A 26,964-nucleotide genomic window follows, 5' to 3' on the forward strand; every position below is an offset into this window, starting at 1 on the left:
GTCCAGACATTGAACTCGCGTAGTCATACGACTGAAAAGCCATCTTTAATGTGTCAATGCCTTCTTTATGTAAAGAAGATAATATTAGCTCAGCCATTCCTTTTCCATTCTTATCAGTGCATTCGACGAATTTCAAAAGCCTTACCCGAATCTCACCGTTTTCACTCGCTGTTCTTACAACTATACTCATTATGTCCTTAAGTGACATATCGGGAGTAGTATCAGAAAAAAAATTGGAGCTGTTAATTTCATCAATGATCTTACTCTTTAATACAGTTGCAATTAAACTAATCATTTCATTTTGAGTCGATGGACTCGTGTCTGTAAATCTAACTTGATTAGCACTGTCCGATTCCCTAAACGCTAGCCCTTGGCTTCCTAAAGTCTTGAATGTATCGATAAGAATTTCGATAGTTTTTCTATTCGAAACCTCTATTTTTTGCTTTTCTATTAGAGCAAGCCTATTAAATTTATCAATAAGGTGATCTATATGTCCTTTTGTCCTAAGAACGTGACAATATTTACTTAATGCAACTTTATGTGCTTAAGAGGTAAAGTGCACTTGAAGTTTTCCAAGTTTGTCTTTCCCATAGCTTTTCATCTTGGACCAAGATCTCACCCCAACATTTATCTAAGTATCTTAATTTTTTCCCTTCTTTCCAACACCCTTGGGGAAAAGGCGGCAGACAAAACAAAATGTGGCATCCTTCTGGGTGCTGTATACTAAATGTTCAAACTCTTTGTACCACTGGGGATTAAATCTATTTTTACCGTCACTTGGGAAACTAGCAAGTTTTGGTTGGTGTGGCCCTAACTGGATTAAATACGGTTTTTGATTATCCGTAATTGTAAATTTAATTGGCTTATCAACGCTGATTAATCTGATTTGTCAATTATAATATTTTGAGCTTTGATATCGAGTTTTCTTAGAAAAGCGTTTCCCATTTTCAAAACATTTTTGACATTTCCACCACAGAACTTGTTGCATTCACAATTTCAAGTGCAGCGAATTTTTCATTTACTAATTCTTCTTTACAATATTTTTTATAAATGTCATTACAATCTTTAAGATTATCTATTAAAACAGCCAAATTCCCCATGAGCGAAATCCAATTTGTTGTTTCACTGCTTACTTCAGTAGAATCCAAGTTAATAATATTCGTGTCATCCTTTTCATCTCGGTCAGGAAACTGGGTTAAATGATCTGATTTAGAATTTAATTCTGTAGATTTCTTTGCTTGTTCCTAGACTACAACATAACCCGGGTTTTCCCCTTTTGCATCATTATCTACTTTGTATTTCATCATCCACTTCGACATCGTTACCAGTATTTTGAGGTTCCATTTTTCGCTTTTTTGAAGCTAAGGAGGCTACAAAATGATTCTCTGAGGCTCCCACTGTTTGTATATTACTCTTTCTACCACCATGAATGGATGTTTCATGATTGGTTTTATATTCGTTATTAAATGCTGCTTTGCATACGCAACATTGTAATTTATATCTTTTGCTTTTCATAGCCAGTGCTGGAAAACAAACGCAGATACTATAATTTACCGTAATTTTTAAATGATTTAATGTTTATAAATGTTATCAATCTTAATAAGTGTGATAAGATATAAGAGTCTTATACCCAGTATGCACAGGACATAAATAAGACGTCTTTTGAACGTTCAAAAGACGTCCAAAACGTTCAAAAAACGTTTAAAAGACGTTTAAAAGACGTTTTAAAGACGTTTTTTTACGTCCTGTGTCCACTGGGTAATAGTAGAATAAGACTAATAATCCTATTATATATTTTTATTAGGCCTATTACTCCTACAAATCTTATTCTGATCCTATTTTAGTATACTGATAATTGGAAGTAATAATAGGCACAAAACGTTCGTATCAGAGTTTAGCATTTATTTTCTTATACTTTCTTATAAAAAGCTTTATATAAAATTATTATATTAAAAAATGAATCATATCGTTTTAAATGCACATCTTTTATACAAAGACAGAAATGTTAAAATCAATTCATGGAAATAAATATTCACGTTTCAAAGTGGAAAGCATGAAAAAAAATGACTAACTGCATTTAGTCAAGCATACAGCATAAACTTGCAGCTACCATTTTTATTGTTGATAACAAAAAAAGTAGCACGAAAAAAACAACAAAGTAGAAATCAAAAGGGCGCTTCGTTAAGACTTCGCAATTTATTTCGTCTAGTGGAAAACAGCCTTAAGTTGTTTAATAAACGTAAAGTTTATTAGTCCAAGTCAAAAAAAAAATTAGATCTTTGATGGATTTTTACAAATATTTTAATTTTATTTAACTAGAAAATATTTTTTGATTTTATCACCGATTTCCCAACTGTACCAACTCGTGGGAAGGAAATTCCCAACTTTTCTCTTTTCGAGATTCTGGGAAGGGGAGACTCCCCCTACCCCCTCCAAGACGACGCCCCTGAGTAGTAGTAGTAGTAGTAGTAGTAGTAGTAATAGTAGTAGTAGTAGTAGTAGTAGTAGTAGTAGTAGTAGTAGTAGTAGTAGTAGTAGTAGTAGTAGTTGTTGTTGTTGTTGTTGTAGCCGACATCTGTAATGCTTGTGAAAGCAATCGTTTATGTTTTATACGTTTTATGTTGAGCTGTATACTTTTATTTACCACAGCAGCTGTTCAAGATTATTAATAAAAAAACTAATAATGAATTATTTAAAATTAAAGTGACTATAAATGTGGTAAACAGTAAAAAAAATAATAATAAAATATATACAAATGATAAACACAAAAACTGCGAAGGTATGATATAACAAAATAAAAAATTAACATTAGAGTTTATATAAATACGTTTACATATCAACATATTTTAGGTATAAAAAAGGTAAAAAAAAAAAAAAATTAATGTCAATTTTAATTTATTTTTTTTCTTTTCCAGTTCTTTAAAAGCGTCTGTCAAAACTGAACTTAACGTTCAGTTCAAAGACTACGAAATATTTCTGTATCATAAAATTTCTTTTTGTCGGTCGTTGTCCTACGTTTTTCAACTTTGTAAAATGTACAATCAGGTTGGTTATGGAGACAGCAAAACAGGTTAGTTAAAAGTTTACATACATACACACTTATACATATCTACACAAACATAAATTCAAAGATACAAATGCACTTTTATGTACACGTTAACAAAAACACATATTCATACATATACTCGTACACATTGACGTATACGTATATATATGAATAAATGCATACATACACATATATACATAAATATATACATATACACACACGTTGTTTATTTATTTTTTTATTTATAATATACATTTATATATATTTCTATTATTTTTAGGTACGTGTGTAAAAATTTCAAACCATTTATTTATTCAAGTTTTATATATGGTTCGAAAGAGCTTTAAATTTGTAATAAAATGGTGAAAAATTTATGAAAAAAGAATCATTACAAAAAAAGTTATGCTCTTTTAAGTAACATTATTTTTTATGAAGCATTGCTTAAGAAAAATGCAACTTACGTATAAAACTCGCGTTCGGCTAACGGCAGCTTTGTAATAGAATCATTGTTAATTTGCGCTTAATTTTGCATAGTAAAATGTGCAAAACGATTAAAAAACGTAATTAAAAAAGTTTTGAATTTAAGTAACAAAATATTTTTAATGATTAAAACGTAATAGTAAAATTTATAACAAAATTTTATAAAATATGCATAAAAATATATCGCGTTTTTTTGCAATATATATATATATATATATATATATATATATATATATATATATATATATATATATATATATATATATTTATGGTTAAGGGTATATATATTTATTTTATTAAATATGCACCAAGGATAGGATTTCTATAGCGTATGTTTAAATGCATATAGGTGATCTTTAAATACATTAAAAGCCTTAGCGTTTTCGCCTTATTTTTATCGTTACTAATGATTTTCAATGAAAGATATATATATATATATATATATATATATATATATATATATATATATATATATATATATATATATATATATATATATATATATATATATATATATATATATATATATATATATATATATATATATATATATATATATATATATATATATATATATATATATATATATATATATATATATATATATATATATAACATCGGAAATGGCGTGATATTTCAGTAGGGGCCGGAGTACAAAAAAATAATCATAAAACACCATATAGTTCAACTAAAAACCTACAAAAATATATCCATCTAAACAATGGGGGAGAAGGGGACACGTCCACCACGGCTCTCCTTCATTTTCTCTTCAGTAGTCCTTATATCTATCTAACTATATATAAATTCCAAGAAACCGCAACAAATAAAAATAATTTTTTTAAAAACATACTTCTTTAACAAAAAATTTAGAGTATAATAATTATTTTCTTTTTTGCTTAATAATGTTTTTAACAGAATTGTGGCTTTGAAGAAAGCCTAGTTTTTGAAGCAAACAAAACTGTGACATCCATAGCTAGAAAGAATCGATTCTTTAGTACGCAAAGGAAACCACATCCAATGATATCTAAAATAAAGTAAACCCCTAAATTAAAATCGCCATACCTATTTATGATGCTTTATGTCGCGGATAATAAATAAGGATGCCTTATGGCGCGGATAATAAATAAACATATAACTGTTATTATTGCATTAATAAACATAATCAATCTCTAAAAAAATATGAACCGGTTTAATCTTGATATGAAAAAGATCAACATCCATCGAAGCAATCGTGTGGTTTTCATCATGTTGCGTAACCTTGCAATGATAGATAAGATAAAATATATCAGATATATAAAATTAAAAAAAAAAATTAAGGCGAACAATTAACTAATGTATAATAAATTAACATGTAACTGTTATTACTGAATTAATAAATATAATCTTGAGGTCTTTAAGATAAACATCTACAGTAGCAAGCTGCCATCATAGTTAAAACCTTGCAATAAAAGAAATTATATTAGATATTTAGCACAATAACTGAAAAACCCATTATAAATTAGAGAAGATAAGAATGATTTCCTAACTTAAAAAAAAACTCAAAATCACTTAACTCCTGATACACAACACATTTTCCATTACCAAACAGAAAATTCGATAGAAGTAGACCCTTCAATACTTTTTAACCTGAAATATAATAGATTTGATTATAAGTTATAATGAAAAGAAAGTTATGTGTTAGCGTAACTATCTGGTAATGGCATATGCCATTTGCCTAGAGTGTACTGATTTATTGTAACTAAACACTTACATCTCTCAATCCATGCAAGCAAAAGTCTGTCTTTCTGGGTAGAAACAATGTATAGCCATCATTATGATTAACATTAATTGTCATGAGCCAGGCAATTTGCTTATGTCAAATAGTAAATGAGCTTTGGTTTCCCATAGCTCGTTGCAACCAGGTCAACCCTGGTTGTTGGGTATCGGTAACTAACCGACTACCTAAAATTACATTTCTATATACATATATGTATATACATATATGTATACATAAAAAGAAATTAAATAATAATAAATCTTTTCATTATCTTAAAAAAAGGGGAGGGTAGAGAATATGATATACATTAGGCACTGTAAAATTTATTATAAAAAACAAAGATTAACCTACTATCTGTAAATAATATCTGTTAATGCAAGTTTATAAGACATACTATTATTTAAAATAACATATACCTTATTACACATTTCTATTATGTTATCACCATATCACCACTTATTATGTCTGCAGAAAGTTGATATTTGCTCACATCATACTCAACACCATCATCATCTTCATTCTCTTTTGGTTTCCAATAAGAAACTATATATACATCACTTTTTTTCTTTTTAATGCCAACAATTCTGCCGTAATATACATCCTGGGTGTTAGTGGCATTATCGAACCACATGTGGCAAATACTTCTTCCAATAGAAGCTCCAATAAGAATTTCTTCAATATCTGAGGCCTCATTATTTTCTAGGTCAGGAAACATTTCTTTTACTTGATCAGGCATGCAATTTTTTAATATTTTTTCTACATTTCTGCGTTCTTTGTTTTCTTTTTTCTGAATTTTATCTGCTATTCGTTTTATCAATTCTAACTTCAGGTCATTATGACATTGCATATTTGTAAACCGCTTTTTTCTGGCATTAGAGATAGCCCATAATATCAACTTGTTTTGAATATCATTTGGCTTTTTGCATAGCAGAGCAGTTGTTTTATTTTTGCAAGCACGAAGTTTTGAAGAAAGAAAACAAAGAGTGGCATTTGGAGCTTTGTGCTTTGCAGCGCTAAACATACCCATAAGTTCTTCTGAATCAATGTTGTGAAGCCTAGCTGACTTAGTCTGGTCTTTAAGGTGATCATTAGAACTCATTTCAAATTGCCGCTTATACTGCCTGTCAATGACGCTAATAACTGCATTAAGGCAGTCAGCTAATGCTTTACTCATTTCATCAGTTACTGGGCAAAAGCTGATTATTGAATCAAAAACTACATCTTCAATATCATTACCAAAGAAATCAGTTTTTCGTTTAAGTAGAGATAAAGGATTCTTGCTGCTCTCAATAAGAGTGTTCCGAACATCTTTTACTACCTGAATGCCAGATATGTAGTCAAGTCCCGTACCTGGTGCAATATAAAATTTTGTCATCCAAGGACCAGAAAGTAGCTTTCCAATTAAAGCTAAAACACACAACTCACGGATACCTAAGGTGAAAAAGTTAATTAGTAACAAAGAATAATCTTTGTTTATAATAGTCTTTACTCCCCGTTAATCTTGCAAGTGTCTATTTGTAATTTGTATTTGTAACTATATTTGTAGTTAATTCTATAGCCTATAATATTGTGTAGCACTTTATCAAATGAACTGAACAGGTATAAAAAAGAAAAAAGATACCTGTTTCAGATGTAAAGTCTTGAAATAAACTATTTCGCAGACCTCCGCATAACGCCAAGCCAGAACACAGAAATATCTTCAATATGGCATAATGATGGATCAAAATACCACATGTGTGAAAAAGCATATGTAGTCTGTTGCCTCTATAGCGCGGTAGCAATCCTCTGGGCAACTCGTGTTGGTCCAAAAAGGTTACAAAACCTTTTGGATCACCTATGAATATCATAAAAAAGCTCATTTTGGCAATTGCAAGAAGAATGTGAAATAAAAACATGCACTAGTTATAATATCTTATTTTAACTCGAAATTTTATTCAGAAAACTAAATATATTTAAGTAAAAGAATGGTTTAGATTAGTTAGAGTACCTTTTGCATCCTTATAGCGAAGTTTGTTCAGCTGTATAACAATGTTTGCTGCAATGCAGTCTCTTCCAAAAAGTTTCCCTTTTGAAGTCTCTAATGCTTTAAGTGAAGACTTACAAGAGCTGGTCATTGTGTCTAAGGGGTGAAGGTGACAGTTTAGTTCATTTAATGATTTCTGCCAAACAAGGTTTAACTTTGCGATTGTTGCATGGTTTGTTGCAACTCTGTCACTCATTGTATTTGTTATGTTCCCAATAATAGTGCTTCTTACGTCAGTATATTTGAGCTGATAGAAATCACTATATAACTTAGCGAGATTATCAATAGACTTTGTAATATGACTCTGATAGTCATAAGCTGTACCGCCAGGAAGTTGATCAATAGCTACAACCATACATACTGATTCTGTTGTCAAGTGCACAGCATTTACATGAACACCCTCCTGGGTTGTTGCATCAAAGCCAAGTGTCAGATCCTTTGTTGTAAATGCTATCTCAGCAGCCTGTAAGTCTGAAAGCACACCAAGCTCACGCATCATTTGTTCTACAGTTGTACGATGTGGAATTTGACTAAATCGATAGCCAGTATGTTCCCCAATTTTACGGAGCAGAGATGGCACACTTTGTGTAGGAACTTGGCACACAAGCATGTCATATATAAGTCTCCTAATATCTGCTGAGTAGCATTTTTCATTTTTGGTGTTTTGTGTTACTTGCTGAATTTCCTCCAACTCTTCCTGTAAATTCAGAATGTCATTTTGCAGTACAAGAATTGCAGCATTTTTTTCAGCAAGTTGATGGCTTAACATTGCTTTTTGATAAGAAAATTTTCTTTGCGTGGATGTCAACTGTTGTTTCAAACAAAAAATATGATTTTGAAGTTTTTTTAACTGTAAATTTAAAAACTTTTCTTTTAATTTTTTTCTAAGTTGAGAAATTAACTTTTCCTTACGAGTAATAACTTGATTTAGATATTTAAATCTGTATGCTCTAACCTTTGTCTTATCTTTTAAACCTTTAATATCCTCTTTATGCTTTCTCTTCTTAATTGCCATTTCGTTTGCCAAAATGGTTAATCTCTTTCTCATAACCTTTTTTCTGGGACTCAACTGGTCAGCTCTCAAACTGGATAGTGGTTCATGAGAAGAGGTTTTTAAAGTAGGACGAGATAAAGGAGATAAGTGATCACTATTTGATACAGATGAAACACTGATTTGTTGAGAAGAAAATGAAGAACATGTAGGAAAGTCAATTGAGGTTGCATTCGATTGCGATGTTTGTGCCACAGCAGATGTTGTTATTTGGTATGCAAAGAGCATGTTGCAGATGTCAACAAATGGTTTCGAATTTCGTGAAAAATGGTTTACAAAGACTTTCGATGTTCTAACTAGTTGCTGAATCTGACTTATACAAATTTTGATGTTAAAATACTTACCGATTAGTTCTACAGTTACTTTATATGAATCGTTGTTAGTTGCAAATATATGCAGTACATGTCCATTTCTACAGCCAATATTTAAATGAGCTGGTATTGGAAAATTACAAGCTAAATTAGTTTTAGCTTTACCATAAAAAAGATTTGTTTTCTTGTGAGGTCCCATGATGCACTAAATTAAATTCAACACTCATAATACTACTATTTAATTGGGTCAGCTATTAATCATAATTAAATAATTTAAAAAATAGCCATTAATCTATAAAAATTTTTTTAAATATACGTATAATTTTTATATATCATATATAGCTTAAGGTGGCTATATGGTAAATTATGGGTATGGAAAAAGCTGAGAAAATGCTGTTTTATGTTTTTAATGAATTTTATGCAGAATCATCGTAAAATAGTGTTATACAATTTTAATTTTAGCAATTTAAATTTTATTTGGCAGAATTTTGCCTTTGCACTAATTTTGGTGGGTGAAAAGAGTTAGTTATCAAAAAAAAAATTAATATATAACCACCTTAATACTTGTTAGTTTTTGTGTACATCATTTAACAATTTTAAAAAGAGAAAACCCAAATACCCTTAGTAGTAAAAGGCTATTAAAAATAAAGTTTGTATAACAGTTCTAATAAAATATATCATTATAATGAATAAAAAAATCAAAAATACTGAATTCTCCACTGTCAAAAACCGCCCCTCCCCCTAACACTATGTAACGGAAGTGGAAATACATACCTCCACTGCGCGGAACAATAGGGCATGTGGTCATGAATATTTTTTGATGAAATTTGGCAGGCACATAGAAAATAGATGTATACAGTTGCCTTAAAAATTTTAAATATGTACCAACATGCCTTCAATATTAACGCACCTCCGTAACAGAAACAAAATTTTAAAAACGAATGAAAACCACTGGTAACTGTAAAAAAAACTACAGAATTTATAACAAAAAGCAACAGTAACAATAGCAGAAACAGTTTTATCAAGTGTAACAGTAACAGTAACACTAAAAGAGGTGGAAATGGTACCTCCACTGGGTCGAAAAATACGGTATTTGGTCATGAATATTTTTTAATGAAATTTGGCAGGCACATAGAAAATAGATCTATACAGTTGACTGGAAAATTTCAAATGTGTACCAACATGCCTTCGATATCAATGCAGTGCCAGAACAGGAACGAAATTTTAAATAGCAATAAAAAAACTGAAAAATTTATTACACGTAAAAAAAAACCATAATTTATTCAAGATAAAACATTCTACTTTTTTAATAAAGTCTAAGCTGATATAAAATTCTAAAAAAAAGACAAATAAATACATCTTTACCACACCGACTTCGAGCACGCTGTGAAAAAAAAGGTCACAAATTTTTACTTTGAAATCGGTGCCGTAAAAAGCCAGATACGCACGTACCTATTATTTTATTATTATCATTATTTTATTTTATTTTTTTATTTTTTTTTGTTTTACGACCTTAATATAAATTACAATAAAAGCATGATATACGTTTTAAAAAAGAGTGTTTAGAATTTGTAATGAAAGAAAAACAAAAAGTTTTATGAAATCTAAATATTTGCATTACAGGCTGGTATAAAACTCGCTTTAAAAAATGTTTATTTTTATAGGCTGAAATTTAAACTCAAAAAACTCAGTTTAAAATTAAAATTAGTGCAAACTAAATTTTATTTTTACTTGAATTCTCTAGTGTAACAATAATTACTTGATGTTTTTTTAATTGTTAAGTTTACAAAGTACATAGAGTTTTGTTTACGAAACCTTTTCAAAATATATAAAATTGTTATAGTGTAACATAAAACTTTATTCAAAAATTTTTTTCAAAACTAATATAATTTATATTTATATAAAAACTTTTTTTAAATTCAATAATAACGCACTGCATTTAAAAAAAAATAAAAAAGTTAAAACTTTTTACTTAATAAATGATATTAATTTTATTTTAATTGAAATAATAACTATTTATAATACATCTAACCCATGGCGCTCTATACTGAAGGCCTATTCATCGCGCAACCGTAAGCCGTGATTAAGGGCCTATTATTTTTACGGATTATCAACAACTCTGCTATAAAATTATATTTTGGAGTCAAAATATGACTCATAATGAGTTTAATTAGTTTATTTAGAAATATTTATATAAAAATGTAATTAAAAGTTAAAATTTCATATAAAAAAAAAATTAAAACAAAGAAAATATTTGCATATATTTTAACAATAACAGATACAAATCATTCTTTTCTAAACAAATTTATGATAACTTTAAAACTTTTAATGCAGGTTCTTTATTAGATCTTGGTGTAATTTGTGCACAAAAATTGTTTAAAAATATATTAGCAAGTGTGTTACAATGTTTTTGATTAACTTCAAAATAGTAAAATTCAGAAACTAGCAAAAAGATGTCACTTAAGGACTTACGACAAACTTTATCTTTTATCGAATGGAATAAGACAAAGCAAAAAAAAACCCATTGGCAAACATTGTCTGGTGGAACTTTAAGACCACCACGATCTATAGACTTGACGCACTCACCAAACTTTTCATAATAAAGTAATGTTTGATTGAACAAAGTGTTTTCATTATATTCATTTCTACATACATAACCAGCAATATAAATCAAAGACATTTTGGTAGTATCAGAAATTGATGACTATAGTTTTTCTAAATTGTCAAATGTTTCACTACCTGCTTCACATAAAACATATGAACAAGAAGCACACTCATGACCTGAACTAAAATCAAAAGAATCTATGTCAATATTTAAGGATAACAACAGTGATGTGTGATTTATATGCAATTTTTCTATAACTTGTTGAACATTTATAAAGTAGGCACCTCCGCAACCTTGTCTCAATTTCCAAAATTCTTTTTCTAAGTGGTCACTTGTAAACATACCAAGAAGAACATAATCATGACTTGTTGCTAATAAATATTTACATAGCTCGACAATACCATAGCAAGTATGGTGAATTGATTTTGCAGTGTCATTAGATAACTGCTTCACTCTTTTGCCATTTTTACAACACATTTCAAGAGCCATATCACTAAACTGAATTAGAGTATTAAGACGGCAATCATCAGGACTACAAATAGGTGCTTCTAGTGGATCATAGTGTCTAACATCAGCTCCAAGACCTTTCACATTCAAAATTTTCCACCAGGTTATAACTTTATTTATAAATATCGCAGTATCCTTAGAATTTGAAATTATTTGAGAATAGGTCAGCAAGGCATGATATGTCTTATCTGAAAAAACTTTAAGGCATGTAGATACATTTTGCCTTTCAATTGGCTTGGAAGCTATTGCAATTTCATTCAAGTCTGACAATTTGACTAACTTTTCTGATTCAATTTGATATAAGCATTTAAGGTGCTCCGATTTAGCTGTTCTTTGAATACCATTATCACTTTACACTAGCTCCCTAGTTTTTTCTGTAAGCCATAGATTCCTAATGTTTTTTAAAAGATGAACAAAGTCAAACAGTAAATACATCCCATTTTCCGTTTTCCAAGGTTTTTCTGGAATAGTATGATATAATTTAAAAAATGCTTGGTTTACACGATTACCATCACAGATAATAACTTTTACATCACCAGATGATGATTTTATAAGTTTTATGCTCGAGTTTATTTGTTCAAACAGAAAATTTGAACTTAATTTTGAAATTGGAATCATCTTGTACAGAAATTTAGGACCACCTTTGAGACATACTATCATAATTCCCAAAACAGTTTTAGCCAATAATGATGGATCATCTAAAGATTTACCAAACAATGTTCCACCATGGTAAAGCATCATTTTTTGACATAAACTTCATCATGAATTATACAAATTTTTTGTTTTTCTTCAATGTTTTTGAAAACTGAGTCTAAGAAACTAGCATCATCAATTTTGCAAACTTTTGATGTTATGCGTGTCAAAGTACTAACTGATGGCAATTGAAAATCGTTTCTTAGTTTATTGTATAAAGCACGAGATGTTGAAAAATATTCAAAACTACGTATAATTGTATCTGATTCATATATATTTTTTCCAATAAGTTTTGCAGACATAACTGATATTTGTTGCTGAATAATGTTTTTCTTATGATCTATTTCCATGACATTTAAAAAATGTAGTATTTCCTCGATTATATATAGGATATTATACGATTTTTTATACAAACTTTTTATAAAACATTTTATTCCACAATGAAATGTTTCAAAATGTAAATTCTCAAAAATTTTAATCAGAAATAAAGGAATACCATCATAAAACGTAATAGATTGAACATTAATTGTTTTTTCAATCATATATGCTATTACTGAAACTGAAAAAACCCTAAGATTATTTAATAAAACATTTTTAAAATCAATATATGTTGCTGTATTAGCCAATAAAAAAGTGCTAAGTTCATCAGTTCCAACATTTCTAACAATGCTTAAAGATTTCAATGTTGTGCGATGACATGGTAATGGAGTAGGTATTTGACTTGAAGGTATTCCTGAACATACAGATGGTAACATTTTCGGTCTTTGTCTTCCTTGAACAGTAACTTTTTCAAAAACTGTTGGCCAATGTAATTGGCAAATAACAGTTTCATCTGAAACTAAAAGAATAGAACTTGGAATACTTTTTATCCAAATATTTCTTTGTTCTTTGTCTTTAGGAAAACGATAAACTGGTATTTTTTCAAAGCTTTTATTATTTTTGGTACTTTGGTAATTAGTTTTGCAGCCATATACACAACACTTTTTTGGCATCTATAAAGTATAATTATTTAAAAGAATATAAAAATATGCGAATCATAACATAAGATTTTCAAACACTTTTTTGTCAAATATAATAGATCACAACCCATATCAGACATAATAAATGTATATATATATATATATATATATATATATATATATATATATATATATATATATATATATATACATATATATATATACATATATATATATATATATATTATATATATACATATATATATGTATATATATATATTATATATATATATATATATATTATATATAACTGCTAACACTCTAAGGAGTTTACAAGTAAGTAATAATACTAGGTACGTGAGTAAAAAATTTCAAATTGTTTGAATACTATAATGTTATATATCATTAGAAAGAGGATTATTACAGTATTTTAAAGGTGAAAAAATTATCAAAATCGAACAATTGGTTCAAAAGTTATGACGGTTTAAGTAGCGATTTTTTCTATATATGGATTTGTTGAAGAAACTGTGGTCAAAATAATGCTTTTCTTCACTTAAATTGTCATAACTTTGCCAATTCTTATCGAAATACAAATATCTTGGTGTCAAAAGATAGGTGTAAGAGTGGGTTACAACTTTATGTTAAACTCTAACCACCGGGTGTATCGGATGGACAGAGGGGGCACCAAACCACCACCTCGCCCGTATAAAACTGGACACTTTTTTCAGAAATTTTTTTTTTTAAAATTACATAAGCAATATAAATACACAAAAAAGTTATTTTAAATTTATAGTAAACCACCAAAATAAACGAGAGGTGAATGTTAGCAATAGAGGTGGGTGTGGTGGCGATTGGTGTATCACACCCTAGGATCAAAAACGACTTGATTTTATAAATATTTATATCTTTACTATAATGAGTAAAATTAGTACACAATATAAAATTATGTTATACAATCTTACGTATAAAAGTGGTGTTTCTATTACAAAGGGGCGTATGCCCACCACCTGCCTACCCCCCCCCCCCCCACCTCTCCACCCAACCTAAAAAAAAAAAAAATTTTTTCAAAATTTGAACAATAAATTTAAAAAACAAATTAAAAAATTGGAAATAAATTAAAAAATAAATTCATACCAGACAACCACCAAATATGGGAGGTTAATGTAAAACTCACAGTAGATATGTTGATGATGTTTTAGTACTATAATATCAAAAAATGTTTCAATTCTTGAAATATCTGTTTGAATATTTAAAGTACAACAACAAAGAAGTAAAAAACATATTCCACTAGATTAAAAGATACATTAGTGGTGCATCCATGGTCATAAGAGAGTGGAGTTTAAAAGAGGGCGTATCCAAATATGTCATAAGAAAGAGGCATTCTAATGCCCTTTCCACTTCTTACCAAAAATTATTATTTAATTGGATATATATTACAAAAAAAATTATACAACTACTAATGTGGGGCTATAAGTCAATTGGCTGTAAAAAACATGTCATCTTTCTAACCAAGTATAGCAAAAACCTATAATAAAGTCTTTCATGTGATTATTACATTAACAGAAGTAAGGACCATACAGTATAGTTAACGAGATTAGCCATTTTGTTTGGTTAACAAACAAATTTTCTGTTTCAAAATAAAAAATAAATAAAATATTAAAAAATAATAATAATAATATAAAACCGTTTTAAAGAAAATACAATATATTTTTGTCTTGGCTTTTAGTGAATGATTAAAATAATTAATTCCAAAAATGAAACTGTTTTAACCATTTTTAACGATAGACACCACGTGAAGGTAAGCCGTCTATCAAAAAATTTAACAAGTCACAACACTTGCTGTATTATTTAGGCAAGTCACAACACTTGCTATATAATTTATACAAGTCACAACACTTGCTGTATTATTTATGCAAGTCACAACATTTGCAATACATTTTTGGCAAGTCACAACACTTGCAGTGTTATTAAATTAATTAAATTGTAACTCACCGGAAACAACATCAGCAGCAAGCTGGATCTTTTTCATGCAATAGTCAACAGCTTCATTATCAGTTTCATCATCTTTCCAGTAAGAAATGGTGTAAATGAAGTCATTTTTTCTTTTATTAACTTTTTTTACTCTGCCGCGATATAAAACACTTTTGCATGTCTTTGGATCGTACCATTCATGTTCTAGTTTCTTCCCAACAATTCTATCTGACATGACATCTTCTAAATCAAATAGTTGGTCATTGGATAAGTGCTTATATGAATTAATAATCTCTTCAAAATTTAATTTAGATAGGTCACGCTCTAACTTTCTTTTTTCTTTTTCATCCATTTTTTGGCGCTTGATTTTTTGTCTTTTGCAAATCTCATCTCCTACTTTGCATCGATAGAGTCGATTTGTAAATCTGTTTTTACGTGCAACATTAATCGACCATTTAACAATCTTTTCTCTTAAACTTAAATCTAGAGTGTCTAGATAGTCGACAGTCCTATTCTTTTTTGATCTAAGAACTGTATTTGATAAAGAACTGTATTTGATAACTAATAGTAAATGACTAAATACTAAATTAATTCATGTAATAGGGATATAACTGACTGATCCTCTGTAAAGCAAGTTCATCTAAACAAATTAAATTAACTTTATTTTTACAAAGTAATATAAAAATTTGCATATAGTAAGTCATTTGTATATATATATATATATATATATATATATATATATATATATATATATATATATATATATATATATATATATATATATATATATATATATATATATATATATATATATATATATATATATATATATATATATATATATATGTAAATGTACTCTTCCTGATGATCCAGCAATGGTGAAACTTCAAGTCGAAGATAAAAGTTAGATAAGTGTTTTTTACTAATTTATATATATATATATATATATATATATATATATATATATATATATATATATATATATATATAATAAAAATAACTACCGAGCTATTGAAAAAAGAAAGTAACTAACTGATGTTGTTGGCTGACGCCATTTCACAACTTAGAGCATCTAAAACAGCGAAAGAAATATTTAAGTTATACATAAAGGTTTAGATAGTGGCCAAATAATAATTTAAAATTAATTTAATAAATTTATGTAAAAATAACTTATTTATTAGTTATAAATTATAATCTAAAGGCTTTCCTTGTTAAATAAAGACAACGTTCAAACTTCAAATTAGATATGATTCATAACTAATTTGATTCATATATAAACTATATTATGAATATGATACAAAATACTATGTGAAACCTTTATTTTCTTTCTCCATTTTGTTTCTAAATAAAATATAAAATTTAAGTCTTATTTTATTATTTACTAAAAATCCTTTTAATAAAACAATTTTGTTTAAATTTACATATTTTTAAATCATATTTTCACTATAAAGTATCTAGGTTTATAATATCAATTTATGAAATAAGTTAAATATTGCTAATAATATTATTAATATGAATGTTATATATAAAAAAAATATATATATACAAATAATCAACGGACCCCTCTGTCTCCCGCGCTAACAACAGGGAAAATGTAAATTAGGTAACAAAAGTGCAGCAAGAAATAGGGTGACTGCTACATAATATTTTTCAACGAAATTTGGCAGGTGCATAGATAATTGAATAACTTAAAAATAAAAATTGAATAGATAAAATATAGACTATATCCTGGACATTAATTTCACCACAGAAGTACAACTAAAACTTTGACATCAATAAACTCGGTAATATATCAATTGAGTATAATTAAAACCAAATTAATAATAAGCTTCAACTATTCTTCTTTCTAAAAATACTCTATGTTGATAACGAATACTAAAAAGTTATTTCAGAAAGCCTTCCTCAAGCACGCTAACTTTGAAGAGACTGCGAAAATCGTGGCACAAAATTTTAGCACAAAATTCGGTTCCGTAAAACGCAATTGTCACGTACCTAATAATACAGTGCTTTAAAATTTTTTACAAAAATTTATAATTTAAAAAACATTAATAATACAAAGTTATTGGAAATATAAAAGAATAAACAAGATTAAGTTGAAAAAGTTAAAAATTCTCTAGCAAGTTTTTCAATGTGAGCTCTTCACCTTCGCAATTTTTAGAATATTAAAATAGGCCCCCAGTCACGGCTTACGGTTGCGCGATGAATAGGCCTTCAGTATAGATCGCCTTGATCTAACCGTATTTATTTATAATATCTCTAACCGTACGTCTATTTTTAGGTATTCAGTCTTTTTCAGAAAATTTAGTTTCTCGCGAGAAATTACTTCGTGAAATTCAAAATTATTTTTTACAAGACGCAAACAAGTCAACTTTAGTATTATATGGAATGTCGGGTGTTGGAAAGACACATATTGCCAGAAAATATTGTGAAATATCTTTTAACTTCTATAAGAACATTGTTTGGATTGACGCAGCATTTGGAATGTTACAAACTTCAATGCGAAACCAATGTCAAATATTAGGATTCGAGGTTCATGATTCAAAAGGAGATTATTTTAATATAAAAGTGATTGTTGAAAAAATTCACAACTATTATAAAAATGAAAAGACTTTGTATATTTTTGACAGTGTCGACGACGAAAGTGTTAAAAATTTGTCAATGTACATTTCAAGAAAACCAAATTCATTCACGTTGATTACCTCCCAATGGAGAACGTGGTCGAATAATGTAAATAAAATGCTAGTTAATGTTTTTTCTTCTGATGAAGCATTCGCTTATGTAAAAAATAATGTTAAAGAAAACAGCAACGAAAACATAAGAAACTTAATTAAAGAACTTGGTTATCATCCGTTTGCAATTACTCAGGCAATAAAATATATAAATATACATACAATTTCGATAGAAAAATACATAGATCGATATAGATCGAAACCATTAGAAATATTAGACAATAATAACTTTCCAACCGAAGAAGAATCAAAGTCTGCAATAAAAGCAATTAACTTAGTTTTAATAAAGTTAGAAAAAACTAAACCTTTTCTATTTAAATTATTAAACTGTTTATCTCATTGCGACGGTCAAAACATCAGTAAACAGTTTATAACACAAATCTCAAATCAAATGAAAACAAGCGATGAATCTTTAATAGATGAAGTTATTGGATTACTAATGAGTTATTCTTTACTAAACTGTTTTGATGATAAAAAATATAAAATACACGAACTGACACAGTTAACATGTAAATGTTTTCAAAAGAGAAATTCTAGTACAAATACATATCTTGATTTAATCGAAAATTGTGTTAAAGTTGAATTGAATGAAGTAAAAGATCACATGGATTATGGAAATCATTTTGTTTTTCATTTTATCTATATGTTTCGTACTAACGGAAAAAGATTTTCGGAAACCTTCCATCATATGACGAATTCTATTAAAAAATTATTAGTATGTAAAGGTTTATTTGAAGAAGCAATCGAAATATTAAAAGCTGTTCAAAATTTTAATACAGAAACTTATGGTGAAAATAATGAAATAACGCTTGATACAAAAGATAATATCGCAAGCTGTTTGGACGATATGGGAAAATATAACGAAGCTTTAAAAATTTATTATTCTGTTGATAAAATACAAACTGAAACTTTAGGTATCAACCATCCGTCTACAATGACAACAAAACATAATATCGCATTCTGTTTGAACAATATGGGAAAATATAACGAAGCTTTAGAAATTTATTATTCTGTTGATAAAATACAAACTGAAATTTTAGGTATCAACCATCCGTCTACAATGACAACAAAAAATAACATCGCACGCTGTTTGGACAATATGGGAAAATATAACGAAGCTTTAGAAATTTATTATTCTGTTGATAAAATACTAACTGAAATCTTAGGTATCAACCATCCGTCTACTATGACAACAAAACATAATATCGCACTCTGTTTGAACAATATGGGAAAATATAACGAAGCTTTAGAAATTTACTATTCTTTTGATAAAATAAAAACTGAAACTTTAGGTATCAACCATCCGTCTACAATGACAACAAAAAATAATATTGCACTCTGTTTGAACAATATGGGTAAATATAACGAAGCTTTAGAAATTTATTATTCTGTTGATAAAATACTAACTGAAATTTTAGGTATCAACCATCCGTCAACAATGACAACAAAACATAATATCGCAATCTGTTTGAACAATATGGGAAAATATAACGAAGCTTTAGAAATTTATTATTCTGTTGATAAAATACTAACTGAAATCTTAGGTATCAACCATCCGTCTACTATGACAACAAAACATAATATCGCACTCTGTTTGAACAATATGGGAAAATATAACGAAGCTTTAGAAATTTACTATTCTTTTGATAAAATAAAAACTGAAACTTTAGGTATCAACCATCCGTCTACAATGACAACAAAAAATAATATTGCACTCTGTTTGAACAATATGGGTAAATATAACGAAGCTTTAGAAATTTATTATTCTGTTGATAAAATACTAACTGAAATTTTAGGTATCAACCATCCGTCAACAATGACAACAAAACATAATATCGCAATCTGTTTGAACAATATGGGAAAATATAACGAAGCTTTAGAAATTTATTATTCTTTTGATAAAATACAAACTAAAATTTTAGGTATCAACCATCCGTCTACAATGACAACAAAAAATAATATCGCACGCTGTTTGGACAATATGGGAAAATATAACGAAGCTTTAGAAATTTATTATTCTGTTGATAAAATACAAACTGAAATTTTAGGTATCAACCATCCGTCTACAATGACAACAAACCATAATATCGCAATCTGTTTGAACATGATGGGAAAATATAACGAAGCTTTAGAAATTTATTATTCTGTTGATAAAATACAAACTGAATTTTTAGGTATCAACCATCTGTCTACAATGACAACAAAAAATAATATTGCACTCTGTTTGAACAATATGGGAAAATATAACAAAGCTTTAGAAATTTATTATTCTGTTGATAAAATACGAACTGAAATTTTAGGTATCAACCATCCGTCTACAATGGCAACAAAACATAATATCGCACTCTGTTTGAACAATATGGGAAAATATAACGAAGCTTTAGAAATTTATTATTCTTTTGATAAAATAGAAACTGAAGTTTTAGGTATCAACCATCCGTCTACAATGACAACAAAAAATAATATTGCACTCTGTTTGAACAATATGGGAAAATATAATGAAGCTTTAGAAATTTATTATTCTGTTGATAAAATACGAACTGAAGTTTTAGGTATCAACCATCCGTCTACAATGACAACAAAACATAATATCGCACTCTGTTTGAACAATATGGGAAAATATAACGAAGCTTTAGAAATTTATTATTCTGTTGATAAAATAGAAACTGAAGTTTTAGGTATCAACCATCCGTCTTCAATGACAACAAAACATAATATTGCACTCTGTTTGAATAATTTAGAAAAAAAGGAAAGGAGTTGTTTAATTGTTTGATTATTAGATTAGTTTTAATATATATAAAGTTTATCTGTTGATAAAATATAATTGATAAAAGTTTTTCTTTAAAAGTTAGAGAACTCCGTATTTAACTTTTATTAAGAAAATCTTAATTTTGAATAAATTTTTTAATAAGAAAAAAAAGTTTGTTTATTATATTATTTATAAAATAAAAAAGATGAAACTATGTTATGGTTTAAACTTATGTTTAACTAAAACATGTGAATAAAACTAACTTATGTTATTAAGTATAAAATTATTTGAAAGCAAAAATTTTGTTATTGCGATATATATATATATATATATATATATATATATATATATATATATATATATATATATATATATATATATATATTTATAGTAAACCAATTAATTCGATTCCCTCAGGAATTATGGCATGATATATTAAGAAAACGTTATTTGATATAATATTTAACTACCACGATAATAATTTACTATATGTTTGTGAAGTCGATTTGATTCTTTTGTTCTTATTAAATTAAATTAGAAAAAATAATTGTTAAAATATTGCTTCTAATTTATTTAAAAAAAAATAAAAATATTTAATATTTAGTGATCTAAATTGGTTGATTACACAGATAAAAAAATTCACGACAAAGCGTAAAGAGTCTTTTTAAATGGCTGTTTTTGTTTTAATAAAAATAATATTTTAGTGACATTTTTTATCTTTTTTTATTAATTTTAAATAAGTGTTGTAATAAAAAAAATACGAATGAACGAGAATTTTGTGAACTTTTTAAAAGAACGCAGAGATTCAATTAAGATCGTACGCGGTTAGTACGGATCCTGATATTGCCAACAAAGCTGACCTAAGAACATTATATGGGATAAAGGAGTACACATTAACGTACCCTGTTATGCAAAATTTGAAATCTAATTTTTTGTTCAAGTTAAGTTTTCGAGTAAATTTTGACTTTATAAAAACGAGTAAAATGAGTTTATGTGATAATAAAAACACATGTATAATGTGAGCTACAATGGCGTAACTAGGAGAGCACAACCTCGCAAGGCGGGTGGGCCCCGCGTAGATTTTTCACGTATTCTTAAATGAAAAGCAGATTATTTTTCCATAATAGAAACTCTATTATAGATTTTAATTTTAATTGAAATTCTGTTATAGATTTAGTTTCAACAGAAGTTCTATTGGAGAATTAAATTTCAATAGAAATTCTATTACAGAATTTAATTTCGATAGCAAATCCATTATTGAATTTATATTGAATATTAGTGAACATTAGTGATTATTAACGAAATACCGCTGATATAATTTAGTATTTTAGTATTTTTCGATAAAGTTATGTGATTTTGAAGTGGTAAATTAAGTATAATATATTAAATATTATTATATTTAAATGATAATAGCTTTTCTTTTTATATGCATTCATGCAAAGCAGTAAAAATCACATAATTATAATTTTCATTACAATAACTTGAGTTATCAAAATGTTTAGCTGATAGGTAATAAACTAGTTTTATTTATAATATTGGTAATATTTTTTAACTGCTTGTTAAAAGAATTTTGCAATTTTATTTTTGCGATTTAAAATTTCTGCTATAAATTAATTACTGAGATCTTGAATTTTTAAATTAAAAAATGTATATAAACGCGATAAAGGTAGAACCACGTTTTTGTGTTGAGTACGCACTAGGTTTTATATGAGTGGAGCCAGAAAAAGGAAATTAAAAAAGGAGGCTGATTATAGATTACGTAAAAACAATAAAAAGATATCCTTATTTTTTTCATCAGTAGAACAGAAACCTAGTGAAGTTGTTGCAGATAAAAATATCAATGTCATTACTAGTACTTCTCAAGCAAACCAACAAGAAGAAATGTTATATTTTTCAATAAACTTAAAACACAATGAAATTTTGAAAGATCATAACAAAATCTCATTATAAAAGTAATACAGATATTTTCGCAAATCCTAACAATCTTACCACTGCAATGCAAGTTGAAGAAACAAATCCAGAACCGAATATATATCAGGAATTAAATACTTTAACAACAGATATGGGATATTTTAAAGAAAGATTTCTTGATGATAGCACAAAAAGATTTATTATTTCCTCTGAAAGATGTAAACCACAAGGGCCATTTAAAAATAATCCTTTACAAAATTTTAGACAATTTTCCACAAATTATTATTATTGTACAAATAAATTTGGTGAAGCTCAGCGATTTTGGCTCAGTTATTCCAAAATTCCCGACTCAGCATATTGTAAACCATGTTGGTTATTTTCAAGTGATAAAAATAACCAATGGCGTTAGGGAGTTTAAGACTGGAAAGGGCTAAGTAAAAAAAATAAAAAGTCATGCTAATAGCTTAAAACATATTGAAGCATGCCAAGTATACGATCATTGGAAACAAAACAGGACACTTAATGAGGATACAGACACATACATTAATTCGCCATAAAGCTTTATTTCGGAAGATGGTATTAGAAAGAATATTTAACATCACTTTAATGTTAACAAAAAACTCACTTGCATTTGGAGGTCATAGTGAAGTGTTGGCAGATGAAATTTACAATGGCAATTTTTTGTTTCATGTTTATTTGTTGTCAAAGTACGACGATATAATGAAACAAGTACTCAATAAGCCTAAAGGCACTATAAAATATCTTAGTCCAGCTATCCAAAATGAAGTGATTCAATGTTTAAGCAAAAATATAGAAAAATCATTATTATTGGAAATAAATGAATCTTTTTTTCTAATATAGTTGACACAACTCAAGGCGTTTAAGTTTAGTTTTTTGATACGTTCACATAATTCGCAAACAGGACACTCAATCTTGTCAAACAGAGATTAAAGTAATATTTTTGGGTTTTTATAAAATAAAGGATCATTCGGCAGTAGATTTAACCAATCAATTTTTATTGTTGCTTAAAAATAAAGGAATAGATTTAAAAATGTCCCGTTGTCAAGGATATGACATAGCTAATGTGATGAGCGGCATTTATAACGGAGTTCAGAAAAAAAAAAAATAATATTTAGCCATCTGCACAATATGTTCATTGTGCGAGTCGCAGTTCAAACCTGGTTATAAATGACGCTGTTTCTGGTTGTAGATAAGTAAACAATTTTTTTTATAATTTTGCAAAAAATTTACTCCTTTGTTGGCAACAGTATTAAAAGATGGGATTTGTTATCAAATTAAAGCGGGGAGTCGGAAGTAACATTAAAAAAATTAAATCCAACAAGATGGTCTTCAAGAATTAATTTTTTATTAGCTATAAAGTTACGCTTTTTAGATGCAGTTAAAACTTTAACGGAAATTTTTTAAAAATATTCGAAAAGAGTAGAACAAACTAAAGCGCTAAAATTAAGGGACAAAATATCAAACTTTGAGTTTTTATTTGCGTCATTATGTATCACATATTAACGAATGTAAATTATGCTTCAAAAAACTTACAAAAAAAGTACATAGATCTATACGACGCGGCCGCGTTATTTGGTACTCTGAATTTCAAGTGAAAAGATTTTAGATCAAATTAAGATTTATTTAAATTTAGAGGCTGTTACTATTTGCAGTAAGTGAAAATGAAACCGACAAGGTAAAAGGGAATCCAAATATGCGACACATTTTGATGATTTAAGTGGAAAGGATTTAAACGATTGCGCTGAAAAAAGTTTTCAAATTAATGTTTTTTAGATATTGTTAACATGCAAATAAGTGATAGATTTACTGGAATGGAAAAACTTTCAAATCTTTTTAATTTTTTGCAAGCTCAAAATTTAATAAAATTGTCTGATGATGATCTAATTAAATCAGCTAAATTATTGCAACAAAGTTACCCAGACGAATTGACAAGACATTTTCCAACCCAATTAATTAATACAATCATTTTTATTAAAAATGACATTACAGAAACAACTACATTAAAAGATTTAGCTGACATACTGCTGGTCAAATACAGTTTTATGGGTTGCGATTTTTCAAATGTAAACACAGCAATATTGCTATCGATGACAATACCTGTGACAGTTGCAAATGCAGAAAGATCTTTCAGCAAATTTAAGATTATCAAATCATAAGAAATAGCATGTTTTTCAAATTAAAGATTATCAAATCAATTAAGAAATAGCATGTCTCAGGAGCGTCTCAAACAATTTTGGCAATAGAGAACGAATAAGCACAAACATTAGAATTAGATAAATTAATTGAGGAATTTGCGAATAAGAAGAAAAGTTTATATTCAAATTAGTTCAACAAATACGAAGTTTCTTAAAATATTCTTCAACTTTTTTTTCTATTCTTGATAGCATTCTAAGAATTACTGTCTTAAGATAGTATAGCTATTATGAAAATAAAAATTCTGCATTAGGCATAAGTGAGGTAAAGTTAGTTTTTGCTATTAAGTCTCTTAAACATAATTTCAATGTTCGTTCTTTTTTATAATAATTTCGAGAAAAGTTTCTAGATTTTTTCTCAAATTTATAAAATAAATATTTTTTATATACTTAATCGTGTTGTATTAACTAAGTATAAAAAGCAAATATTGGATATTTCATTTGTAAATATATTTTGAAAAAATTTAAAGTAGGAGGGCCCCTTTACTTTTTTAGGGGGAGTCCCAAATTAATAGTTACGCGACTGGTTAGCCACTACATATAATTTAATAAAAATTGGTGCAAATGTAGCATACAGCCACACCAAACTCTAGATAAAATCTTTTTTCAGAATTTTTTACTAGTTAAGAATTTATGGCAGTTTGAGTTTATCTTGTGTTAGTTTTTTGCAAAACCTCAAAACTTGGCAGGGTCACTTTTGAGTCAGTTCTCTTTTTATTTCCATTTAATCTTTAGTCAGGTAATTTTCAGCTTAAAACATTAAGTTTTATCGTAAATACCTATTACTATGATATTTGATCCTAATTATCAAGTTCCATCCCAATTATCGATCCCAATTATCAATTATCAAAAATAAAGCTTACATAAGTGTTTAACTATGTAATATCAACAAATTTTACTACCCGTTTTCAAAATGTAATTGAGAAGATAAAAGTTGTAATTGAGAAAAGTATAAAGAACACTAAGTTCTTTGTATTTTGAATTTCGTAGTCCTAATATACTTTGTAATTTAAGACTGGAAATAATAATATAATATCAATAAAATATAAATAGTCATGAAAAAGGCATTTGAGGTTTAGGTAGTAACTGGAAAAATCCTATTGAGTGTCAATTAAAACTTTCTTTTATTTTTATTTATGAAAAGTTTAATTGAGATTTCAGATGAATAATAAATAAAACACAAATAATTTATTTAAATAAAATTTAAAATTTGAGTTTAAACAATGTCATTAAAAATCATTGCATATTCAGTTGAGCACCAACTTGAACGTCGTATGTTGTACAACACGCGTGCAATCACCTCCCATTATTGTACTTTTTGCCGCAGTAACAATTCTTTCTAAATAATGCATTCGTGTTTCCATAATCCCAGCAACGAATAAAAGTGGGATGCGAATAACATTTTTAACGTTTATTTTTCTTTTGGACCAGATAACTTCCACTGGGTTTTACATTGGGCGGTAGGGTCCTAATAGTACAACTGAGCCGGTGAATTTTCAAACACCCTTTCCAAACGAGCTTCAAATGGTGCATTGTCTGTTACGACGACCAAATCCTCTAAACGATTTCCGGATGTAACCCACTGGTTAAAAAAAGTCAACATCCACTCGTTACTAGAATCTGCTTTAAATGATCCTCTGCGAGTTTCCATCATGACAACATTTGTTGTTGATGTAGCTGCAATCAAATGTATGTTTGCACCTTTTGAAGAAGGTATTTTTATTATTGCTCTTTTCCCTTGTTTGGCACGTCCTTGCGTTTTTCTATAAAAAAAAGATTAATATTTGTTTTATCTAACCAAACTAAGACAATTTGTGATGTGTTTGTTAATGTTCCTAACATATTTAGCTCTTTATTGTTTGTTTTCATCATTATTCATTGTAGTAGGATCCTTGTGCACTTTTTTAAACGAAAATACTCTGCCTTCGAGGTAATTGGCAATTGTGGTTGTGCTGACGCT

General features: G+C 28.0%; 2 protein-coding genes and 1 long non-coding RNA gene across 6 annotated transcripts; 1 reads left to right on the forward strand and 2 right to left on the reverse strand.

The window, feature by feature from the left end:
- Positions 1-4,339: 4,339 nt before the first annotated feature.
- Positions 4,340-8,881, reverse strand: LOC136075233 (uncharacterized). 3 transcript variants are annotated; one of them, XR_010635756.1, is made up of 6 exons: positions 7,270-8,881; positions 6,904-7,116; positions 5,699-6,713; positions 4,892-5,152; positions 4,712-4,783; positions 4,351-4,550 (listed from the first exon to the last, which is right to left on the reverse strand). XR_010635756.1 is itself a non-coding variant. In XM_065787758.1 (3 exons), exons 1-3 carry the CDS (start codon positions 8,864-8,866, stop codon positions 5,716-5,718), a joined length of 2,808 nt encoding a protein of 935 aa, XP_065643830.1. In that variant the 5' UTR covers positions 8,867-8,881; the 3' UTR covers positions 5,542-5,715. The 3 variants fall into 3 exon arrangements, 1 of the variants encoding a protein (XP_065643830.1); XR_010635757.1 differs by lacking the exons at positions 5,699-6,713; positions 6,904-7,116; positions 7,270-8,881 and adding an exon at positions 5,277-5,439 and having other exon boundaries at positions 4,340-4,550; XM_065787758.1 differs by lacking the exons at positions 4,351-4,550; positions 4,712-4,783; positions 4,892-5,152 and having other exon boundaries at positions 5,542-6,713.
- Positions 8,882-14,528: 5,647 nt separating this feature from the next.
- LOC136075234 (uncharacterized) lies at positions 14,529-17,389 on the reverse strand. 2 transcript variants are annotated; one of them, XR_010635759.1, is made up of 5 exons: positions 16,964-17,389; positions 16,718-16,743; positions 16,436-16,474; positions 15,424-16,042; positions 14,529-14,632 (listed from the first exon to the last, which is right to left on the reverse strand). It is a non-coding gene; the product is annotated as an uncharacterized LOC136075234 (long non-coding RNA). The 2 variants fall into 2 exon arrangements; XR_010635758.1 differs by having other exon boundaries at positions 16,436-16,743.
- A 398-nt stretch (positions 17,390-17,787) lies between these two features.
- On the forward strand, positions 17,788-20,904 carry LOC136074284 (uncharacterized). Its single transcript, XM_065786588.1, has 3 exons — positions 17,788-19,549; positions 19,676-19,927; positions 20,054-20,904. The coding sequence occupies exons 1-3, from the start codon at positions 17,788-17,790 to the stop codon at positions 20,902-20,904; spliced, it is 2,865 nt and encodes a 954-aa protein (XP_065642660.1).
- The last annotated feature ends 6,060 nt before the right edge of the window (positions 20,905-26,964 follow it).

This window comes from Hydra vulgaris, chromosome 01 (assembly GCF_038396675.1).
Source record: "Hydra vulgaris chromosome 01, alternate assembly HydraT2T_AEP".
Classification (NCBI taxonomy): domain Eukaryota; kingdom Metazoa; phylum Cnidaria; class Hydrozoa; order Anthoathecata; family Hydridae; genus Hydra; species Hydra vulgaris.

What these genes read in the sequence shown, in the direction of transcription:
- LOC136075233 (XM_065787758.1), bottom strand. Translation starts at nt 8,866, where the DNA reads ATGGGACCTCACAAGAAAACAAATCTTTTTTATGGTAAAGCTAAAACT. An exon ending in TCGCTATAAGGATGCAAAAG is followed by an intron (nt 7,117 to 7,269) that starts GTACTCTAACTA and finishes TGATATTCATAG; the next exon opens with GTGATCCAAAAGGTTTTGTA. An exon ending in AGACTTTACATCTGAAACAG is followed by an intron (nt 6,714 to 6,903) that starts GTATCTTTTTTC and finishes TTTTCACCTTAG; the next exon opens with GTATCCGTGAGTTGTGTGTT.
- LOC136074284 (XM_065786588.1), top strand. Translation starts at nt 17,788, where the DNA reads ATGTCGGGTGTTGGAAAGACACATATTGCCAGAAAATATTGTGAAATA. An exon ending in AATACTAACTGAAATTTTAG is followed by an intron (nt 19,550 to 19,675) that starts GTATCAACCATC and finishes CTGAAATCTTAG; the next exon opens with GTATCAACCATCCGTCTACT. An exon ending in AATACTAACTGAAATTTTAG is followed by an intron (nt 19,928 to 20,053) that starts GTATCAACCATC and finishes CTAAAATTTTAG; the next exon opens with GTATCAACCATCCGTCTACA.